General features: G+C 45.4%; 1 protein-coding gene across 4 annotated transcripts in view; it reads right to left on the bottom strand.

Moving 5' to 3' along the window:
* Window positions 1-5,765: 5,765 nt before the first annotated feature.
* POLA1 (DNA polymerase alpha 1, catalytic subunit) overlaps window positions 5,766-10,085 on the bottom strand; it is a 313,249-nt gene continuing 308,929 nt past the window's right edge. For 3 of the 4 annotated variants that reach the window (XM_053580579.1, XM_053580582.1, XM_053580581.1), the window contains one exon: window positions 5,772-6,903. In XM_053580579.1, coding sequence (XP_053436554.1) covers window positions 6,758-6,903 — 146 coding nt within the window. In that variant the 3' untranslated portion in view covers window positions 5,772-6,757. Of the gene's footprint in view, window positions 6,904-10,085 lie in introns of all 4 variants that reach the window. The other variant, XM_053580580.1, reaches the window with a different exon arrangement.

The following is a 10,085-nucleotide window of genomic DNA, read 5'->3' as shown; positions in this document are numbered from 1 at the left end:
GGTGAGCAGCCCGCCCGCTGCGCCGCCTGCGCCCGCGGGTCCTCCGCTCACCTCCCGCCCCCCCCCCCATCCACAGGCCCCTCCCGCCGAGGCTGCTTCTCCGTCTTTGGCCGTCTGGAGGGTCACCGCCACCCTGCCCAGGCCCTGGATTCAGGCGGGCGAGGCTCACAGGCGGAGGCCGGCCTGGACACGGGGAGCAGCCTTCAACTCCCATTCCCACCACACGCGCGCCTTTTCCGGGTTTCAGGCCCAGTGGGAACTTCCTCAGACTCCACAGGGTCTCTCAGGGCGAAGGCCGCTTGTCAAGGATGGGCAGGGCCGCTCCAGAGTTTGGGAGGAGACGGTAGTGTAGGAGAAGCGTGAGGGAAAGAAGTTTTTTTGTTGTTTTGTTTTGTTTTTGGTGGTGAATATCAATTTTCCGTCGATTTTGGCTTTTTGTTTGGTAGGGCTTCTTTTTCCCCCTACAGGCTGCCAGTTGGATGGTATATGAGAAACAGTACCATTCTTCCTGTTAATGAACTCTTTTTTAAGTAATTTTTTCTCATTTGACCCTTCCATGGAGCAGAAGCAAATTGCGTGAAATTACCTCCAAGGATTACATTTATTACTGGCCAATGAGAACCCCTCGCCTTGTTTTACAAACTCTTAATCCTATGTCATTCTGATGCCGCAAACAAGCCCGGTCCTGGGCCTCCTATTCTTTCAACTTTCCCCAGCTGGAGGGACCTCATTCTGCACTTAATATTCCCCATAAATATCACACGCTAAAGACCCCCTGACTTCCAGCAAGTTCACATTAAACATGTGACATGTCACGCATGACAAACTCTGAGTATCTTTTCAAAGCAGCATTAAAAGCAAAGAAACCAATTTTCTTCTCCTTCCAAACCTCCCCAAGTGCTGAATGATGGGGATTGGAAAGAGCCACTGGAGCGTACTTAGGGGGATTTTATGAGATTTTCCAGAATGATTTAATCTTATTGTGAGCATTATTAATGAATGGCAACCCAATTTGGCCCCAATATCTGGGAACATGGTCACAATGCTGGGAGCAGCTGACCCCCCCAACCTTAAGCAAACCTCTTCCACTGTGGAGGAGGACATGCAGAGCCTCCGAGAGTTCAGGGCATGGCTGTCTCCTGTCATGTCCAGGGCAGAACGGCCCAACACCTGCCTTCTCAGGGCCCACCCCCACAGCATCTTGGGGTGAGGGGTGATATGGAGCTCAGTATGGGCCTCTGTGGGAGTCGTGAGGGGAAGGAAGGGGCAAGTTAATTTGCTACATTTTGAGGCAGGTCAGCCAGATCTGGAGGAGGCCCCAAAAGGCAAAAAGGGGCCAATTGGCATAATATTATCAGTAGTGTTCTTCCATCACTAACTACCCATGGTATGGATTATGGTCAGTGGTTAGGGTGGACATGTCAGGTGTGTAGTGAGGAACATAGCCAGTGCATGAGTTAGGGAGAGTGACTGTTAGAGAGAAGGTCTGGGACCACTTGAGACTTGAAACTCAGTCTTTAACTAAAGTGACTGAAAATGGTTCTGACCAGCTTCCCTTATTTTCTCTGATTACTCTCCTCTCCCATCTAATTGAACAAACATTTATTATTGTTGTTTTTGACTTGTAGTATCAAGAGTCAAAGCACCTGTAGTTCTCTTTTTAGTATCACTTCAAGAGTGGAGATTTTACTAGAATGAAAAAAGGGGCTGATGTTAGAAGAAAGGAAATTATACTTAAGTTAGCCCAACTTGCTTTTAGAAAAAAAATGTGTACGTGAGCATGTGTGTATGTGTATACACAAAAGTGAGTGTATCTGAATGAAGGGGGTCTTAAATGGGGTCTAAAATGGTATTTTGGAACACAGAGCTCCCCAGAGCAACTGCATATTTAACTGACAGTGGCAGCCTGGCTGGGGGGCGGGGAGAAGAAAACCCGCTACCTGACAGGGAAAAAGCATTTTTCAAAGGAAAAAGTCATGTTGTCCCTGGACGTTATTAACGGTCCAGTTTGAAGTATAAATTTTTTTCCTGTAAAGAAAAGGGAGCGATTACCAGTTATACATTAAGAAATGTCATTCAGTCATTTTTATTCATTCTCCGGAAATCTTCGTAAAAGCCTGAATCATACTTCTACAAGCAGCAATTTTGTTAATACAGGGGGTTATTACTCTGGGCCCTTATTAGGTTCTACACCACTGCCAAGCAATCCTATAACCCTCTCAAAAGAAGTTTACCTCCCTGTTATAAAACCAGTAGTGGTATTTATACTGTGCAATAATTAGTGTATTACTTGAATCCACTAACACGTTCATTTTATCTCTGCACAAAACCTCTAGTCTGCTTATAGAAAGCTTGTGCCTCCTTTGGTGCTGTTAAAGTGGTGAAAGAGTGAATTGAAGGCTGGTTGCACTTTCTCCTTTTGCCTCGCCTTAATTCCCATCTCTTTTTGCTCTCATCCAATTAGCACAGTGTATTAAGCGGTTTATCATCTCATAGTCAGCTATTGAGAGAAACAAGGCGAGCACTTTGCAATAGAACCTGCGCTCCTTTGACACCCTCAGGTACTTACATATTCCACTGCGCTATGAATAATAGAGGAAGAATGGAGCGCTAATTCCCTCATCAAAGAATGCCTTGTCTGCTGCTTTGCTCAACAACACCATTCTGATCAAAAGAAAAGCAATAAAGCTTAGCATAACAAAACGAAACCTACTTATTAGCTTAGTGGTTAAATTAATGCAGAGCCGCTGCTATTCAAAACCAAGGTTTGAAAACAGCCTCCAACAACCTGATAATGCTGCCTTCGGGATGAAGGAATTTTAATCTGAAATTTGAGGCTGGCTCAGATGAGTTAATCTATTAAACTGCTATAAGGAAGCTCCACCACAAACCGTTCAATTAAGAAATATTTAGGTGAGGTAGGGGGGAGAGAGAGAGGAGAGAGAGAGAGAGGAGAGAGGAGAGAGAGAGAGAGGAGAGAAGGAAAATGCGGTTTTAAGTTTGGGATGGGAGCATTGAATAGCATCAAATTGAGGAGCTGAGGATCTTGACAAGAGGGTCTGGGGTTTGGTTTTTCATAAAACTCTGACAGGAAAATCTGGGGAATTTCCTTATTCTTGTATCTTCTGACAAATTCATTTTAAAAAATGTTTGAAAAAGTGTGTCAAGGTCTGTATATGTGTGTTGGAGGTAAGAGGTGCCAGGGGCTGGAGAAGGAGGTGTCGGTGAGGGGCAGTGAATTACTAATTCCTTTTCAACATTTCCCAAACTCCAATCTGAGAACTTTGATTTGTCCCCATGTCCTGGGCAACAGTCACAAGATTAACTCCATCTGTTTTCAGGACAAATTAAAATCTTATCACAAGCATGCTCTTTTTAGGATTTTTCAACTTCTGGCTCCTCTACCCACTTTTATATGAAGGAGGGTAGAGGGTAAGCCTGTGGGCCAAGATCTGCTGTAGGTCAAGATCTGCTGTAGGTCTAATCCTAGATCCTAAAGTAAGCAGAGAAGGTGCCCTCTGTCAGAGGCATAGGGCTCTGAGAAGATCTGGATTCTTTTAGGGTGCCATTTCTCCACTGGTCTGGATAAAGTTTAGCCCAGAGGTTTAGCCTGACTCACATGGTGCCTAAAGTCTTTTTTTTAAAAAAACTAGGCCAAGCCTGGGGTCTCACATCTGTCTTCCTGTCCTAGCACTCTGGATGACCAAGGTGGGAGGATCATGTGAGGTCAGGAGTTCCAGACCAGCCTGAGCAAAAATGAGACCCATCTCTACCAAAAATAGAAAAATTAGCCAGGCATGGTGGTACACACTTGTAGCCCCAGCTACTTGGGAAGCTGAGGCAGGAAGATCCTTTGAGTCCAGGAATTTGAGGTTACAGTGAGCTGTGATGAATGATACCACTGCATTCTAGCTGGGGTGACAGAATGAGACTGTCTAAAAAAAAAAAATGAGAGAGAGAAAGAAAAGGAAAGAAAAGAGAAAGAAAAGAAAAAAGATTAGTGGCCAAGGTTTAGAAATTGATGAAGTTTATGGAATATTTGGATTCCTGGCTTCTCCTGAAAACTGGATCACGTGGCCACACTGGCATTGCTCCTCCCAGCATCACTGAATAGCTGCTGCTCCTTTTGGATAGGACCTGCCCATTGCAGTTTGCCACAGTCCCTGCTACTCTCTAGTATGAACCCAGCTTGCTTCATCCATTCACTTTTAGAATTTGAGCTTAAGATCCTGGCCTGAGCTTAAGAGCCTCTGGCGACACATGCTTAGGCTCTCCCCTTATAAAGAAGTGGGTGGCATTTTCTACCAGTTCTACTCCCAGTTCTCCCTACCAGCGTGCTATCAACCAACAGAAACCAAGCAGTGGAAACCTGTCCCAGAGATATGTGGTCACCAATCTTCCAACAGAGATCCAATGGAATTCCTAATTAAAATTGTAGTTTCAACTTTCCATAACATTCTGGAATCCTTAGGTGCCTGAAACATCAACTGCTACATTAGCTTTTTTCAGGGACTATACTTAGAAATGTCTGACATTCAATAGAAATGGTCCCTGCCCTTATGGTGATTACAATTTAGAGGTAGAGACAAGATCCAGTGAGAAGGCTTCTGGCGTTTCTTGATGACCAAGTTCAGGACAACTATTTATGTCTAATATAATCCCAGCTCTTAGAAGTCAAGAAAAATATGCCTTCTCTTCAGAAGGCAAAGTTTGGATTTGGCACACATTAGAGAACCATCTCTATAACTGTATATGGTAACAGCAATTATTATTATTTTTAGAGACAGAGTCTCACTTTATCGCCCTCGGTAGAGTGCTGTGGCATCACAGTTCACAGCAACCTCAAACTCCTGGGCTTAGGCGATTCTCTTGCCTCAGCCTCCAGAGTAGATGGGACCTCAGGGACCCACCACAACACCCGGCTATTTTTTGTTGCAGTTTGGCCAGGGCTGGGTTCAAACCCGCCACCCTCGGTATATAGGGCTGGGGGCCTACCCACTGAGCCACAGGCACTGCCCCGATAACAGCAATTATTAAAAGAGTTGACCAGAGGAACAATAAAACCATATTAATCCCTTAGTCTCCCAAAACAATTTGGGTGCTCCAATTTGTGACAGGATGCAGAGCATGAAGTACCAAGTTAATTCATTCATTGACATGGCTCTAAACCCACAGTATTTCGACTTAGAACCTGAATGTTAAGAGTGAGAGAAAAGAGAAGGATTAGAGCTTGAGGTAAAAGGTGAGGGAGAGAAAAATGAAGAAAAAGCAAGCTTAGGGGATCCTCCCTTGTGGGGGGCTTTTCTCCTAGGAGCCATTGGCCTTGCTCTTCAATAGAGATACCACTGGGCTCTTGGCTTCATTCTCTTCGGCCTTCCAAGTCAGCAAATGACATAGAAACCATATTTCATCTCTTAAAGGACCCAAAGCCTACAGAAATTCTCCTAGTGCTACTCAGAACATTTGGACAAACATGTGCCAAGCAAGGCTGAGCTGGGTTCTGATTAAATGATAGTTTGGGGTAGCTATGAAAGAAAACGGGGCTGAGGTCTGGGGATGGGATGGCCTCTAGTCATACATGCATTTTTTAAAGAGACAGGGTCTTGCTATGTTGCTGAGGCTGGACTTGAACTCCTAGGCCCAAGTGATCCTCCTGCCTCAGCCTCCTGAATAGCTGGGACTACAGTGCCAGCTTTCGTCATTATTTTACTCCTTGCTGCCCCCTGGTTAACTTTTTGCACCTGACAAGGATTCACCGCAACTGCTTTCCCTTTAGAAAACTTTATTCTTAAAGACAGCATATTTTTCTTTTATAAAAACACAGAAACATTTAAAAAATCCATAGCACAGTTGTACAAGGGGAAACATTTTGTTAGCATAATCTTACCAATAACGTAAGAAAGACTGCCATGCAGACATACATTTTGCTGCTAGAAAGAGGGCACCATTCTGAAGCAGTGAGAAAAAATAGCAAGCACCAGGGCCAAGCAACCACTCCCCCACCTCATTTTTGTGAATACAACACAGTGATCCTCACGCATTTTTAATGAACTGTTAGGATACAAAATTGTTTTAAACATGCTTTTCTGTAACAAAAACCTTTATCTGTACTTTCTAAGGGCAAAAAAAGGGAACGAGCGTGTAAAAACACCTGCTCAGTATGTGTCTGCTGGACTTTGAAGCAATTCAATACACAAACTTGCTCTGTCTAGTGAGTGCAAGGCTTCTAAATCTCCCCCTCAGCTACTTACTATATAAAAGACAAGACTGAAAAGGACAGCCACTCCGGGAGCAAGAGGCTGGGGAAGCATTTAGACTTAGACTGGGTTTAATTGGCGTGTGAAAAGGCAAAACGTTAGGCTTCAGCCAGGCTCTCTTTCTGGGGGCACCTCAGCTAAAGGCCCTGGGGCAAAGCCTGGGGTCACTTACATTCCAGCTACTCTCAATCAAAGTAGCAGTTTCCCTCCCCCAGAAAACCCAGTCCCTAATATTCAAGGTCTTCAGGTGCTTGAGGAAGAGCTCTTGGGGCCATGTTTCCAAATGGCGTATCTTAATATGAAGACTGTTGGGTCTTTCTCTGATGCTTAGGTAGATTAAATATTTTTACAATCACCCCTCCAGGTCTACATTCACACCAACATGAGATGCAATTCCAAAGGCAAAAGCAGACGCTGGAGAAGCAGTTAGGGCCAGAGTGGAGATGCAGAGGAAGTGGGATTTTTCAATTACTCCCTCCTCGTTCACTCCTGGGATTCCCTTAGGACTTTACAGCACAACTAGCGAAGAGTTTGCTGAGGTTCACTTCACAGTAGCCGCTTTGGGACAAGAACTGCTCTACTGTGTTCTTGAGTTTTCCATAGTCTTGACGAACATTGGGGGTAAGAAACTGCTTCTTCACTTTATCTAAAAAGAGATAAAAAGAAAAGGATCAGAAGTCTCAGAGATAGCTTCTTTAAAGACCATTCCGTTTTCATCAGGCACTAGAGAAGGGGTGTGGGTTCTGTTTGCAGATGCACATCTCAGATGTCCTCTTTGGTCTACTCCTGGGGCCAGTCCAATATAACCTACCCTCCCTCTACCTCCGGCCCCCTAGAACCCTCTGTGAGAGTCTTTCTTCCTTTCCCCTGCCTGCCCACCACTTCTCAGCACCTAGCTGACTCAGCACACTGGGGGACTGGGCCACTCTCTATTGATGTCAACTGCAGGTGCATGCCTATGTGCAGCAGACAAGGTGAGCTCCACTCGCAGGCACCACTTTCACAGCGCTGTCAGCACATGCATGCAACTGCTTGCCAGGTCTGGATGTGGCCGGCAATACCTTGTCTCAAAGGCAGCAAGCACCTCCCAGCCCAAACTCACCAGATCAACTGGGCCCAGTCAGCTTCTTCTAATGTCTAGCCCCTCTTGTCTGGGTCCCTCTGCTAAACAAAACCTTCTTTGCCGAGCGAGGTGAGGGGTAAGCTGCCCACTTGTCCATTGCTGAGATTTCTTTGTTCTTCTTTGTCTACACTGTGTGAACTCAGGGTATGCAGCGCCCTGCCTCCTGCTCCTACAGCCCATTCATCCCTGGCCTTCCTGCTCTGAGAAGGGTGCTACTAGCCAAAGAAAAGATCCTTCCTTCCCCTCCCCAGAGCCTGCTACCTCTATAGTTTGCTCTCTTAAAGGAACAGCAGGATTGTGATGTTTCAGGGGAAGAGGGTGATCCCCGAGGGAGTCAACTCTGCCCAGGACATTTAAGATGACATGGCCTTTGTTCAAAGTGGCTTGGAAATCCTGTAAGGTGTTGGGAGAGGCCAACTTTTTTTTTTTTTAAATCCCCATTTTATGGTTGAGGAAACTCAGAGATGAAGTCACTTGCCTGAGGTAATCAGGGAAGCAGACATGCAAACTCAGGTAGTCTGAAGCCCCCCGACAACATGTGAGGAGGGGCTGGCTTTTGCACCCCTTCATCACTGCTTTCAGATAGAGATGGGCAGGCCCCAGAAAAAACAGCTTTTCCTGCGGTGAGGGTGCCATGGATGCCAGCCTATGCTAAAGTGCTGGGGGCAGCAAGGCTGCCTAGAAACCAGGAAGGGAGAGCACAGTACTCAGAGCAGGCAAAACCTCTCTGCAACAGCAAAACAACACTGAAGTCCACGAAACACCTAGAAAACGGGAACTCAGTCTCAAGAGTTTTGTTCCTTAGCTACACATTCACATTTGTTCTGCACAACCTTTTCTAAATTGCATCAATTACCTTTTAAAAAACAAGTTTTGTCAAGGATTTAAATGCCCAAAGTGGATGGAAAGAGAGAGGACAGAAACACCCCCCCCCATCGTTAACTGAACTGACTATAGAAAGACAATTTGAAAGTTCTAATTATCGGAGTCTGGGAATATACAACAATGGCCCCAACCAGTGTAGGCTGCCTCCCGGCAGGCCAGAGCCACAGGCCAGCAACCCCCGTGCATGTGAATGACACAAATGCATCTGATGACTGGGGAGAGCACATTTAAAGAGCCGCGGCAACACAGAGCAGGGAGGAAGAGAGGACATGGCTCCTGATGTGTTTACCTCCTCTGCTGATGGGATATTGACTTTTCCCACCAGGTTGGTTAGAAAGGGGACTATTTACGCTGCCACACAGCAGAGTTAGAATGACAACCAGCGTCACTCAGTGCTCTTCTTCGTAAAAGACAACTGTGACTGCCAGCATATCCCATAGCTGGTCAATACGGCCAAGGCACTGTTGCATGTCAGTTAGAGATGCAGATAAAAACTCCTATTTGCTTCCCCAATGAGAATTTAATCAATAATGTATGGAAGGTCTTCTAGGAAACAGAACTGGACAAGCTGTCATGGGCTATATTGGGGGTGGGGGCTAAGGGGGAAGGAACCACCCTTTCTTCTTGGTTTTTATCTTACCCCCTTTAGGCACCTGGGGCACCCATGTTAGGCCTCACATTAAACTGTCACTGTGTTTCTTTTTTTGTTTTGTTTTGTTTTGTTTTTGAGACAAAGTCTCACTCAGTCACCCTAGGTAGAGTGCCGTGGTGTCATGGCTCACAGCAGCTCAAACTCTTGGGCTCAATAGATCCTCTTGCCTCAGCCTCCTGAGTAGTTGGGACTACAGGAGTGCACCAAAACACTCAGCTAGGTTTTCTATTTTTAATAGAGACCAGGTCTCACACTTGCTCAGGATGGTCTCCAACTCCTGACCTCAGGCGCTGCACCTGCCTTAGCCTCCCAGAGTGCTAGGATTACAGGCGTAAGCCACCATGCCTGGCCCCTGTTACCCTGTTTCTGTCAATATCATACCTACTACTTTAGAACTCAAGAGAAAATATAGCTGTTAAGTGGTGGAAGCCAGTTAATATGGCCAGTAAAAACCCCATTCTTTCCCCTGCTCTGGTTTTGAGAGTCAGTCTACTGATCAAGACTCCATGGCCACAGGAGCTGCAGGTCAGGCACCTGAGGGCAATAACTGTTGCAAGTTTCCTACAGGTCATTAGGCAAGAGGAAGAGAAGATCCACAACCATCCCATCTCTGTCCACAGAGACGTCCCTGGCTGTGGCGGCTGCTGCCCTGGCCACCGGGACAACACATCTAAACTTCATCAACATAGGGAAGGAAATGCTCTTCCTACACACAAGTGCATCAGCGAAATGAACTCCAATGCCTTGAAAATTTTCCAGATTTTCACTCAGAAATCACTTGTCTTAATATACCAGCAGCAAAACTAATCTTTTCTTATTTTTCCTGTGAATAACATTAGAGCAGTGGTTCTCAACCTTCCTAATGCCATGGCCCTTTAACATAGTTCCTGTGGGTCACAACCCACAGGTTGAGAACCATTGCATTAGAGGAACATGTATCCAGAGCTTAATTATACTGGTCCTTGTGGTTATATACTAATTACCAAAAATATTCTGTCCCTAAACCCTTTGAACATGATAGGGGAAAAGAGCCTAGATAGTCACAAAATATTTTATCGTACAATAAAATGAACCACTAATTTAAAAGTCAGTTTCTCTGGATTAGAATCTAAAACCTGCAAGTTATAATATTTTCCATATGGGATGAACTAGATCATTTTATGTGGGT

Source organism: Nycticebus coucang, chromosome X (genome assembly GCF_027406575.1).
Source record: "Nycticebus coucang isolate mNycCou1 chromosome X, mNycCou1.pri, whole genome shotgun sequence".
Lineage (NCBI taxonomy): Eukaryota > Metazoa > Chordata > Mammalia > Primates > Lorisidae > Nycticebus > Nycticebus coucang.
This window is presented reverse-complemented; position numbering and strand designations above follow the sequence as displayed.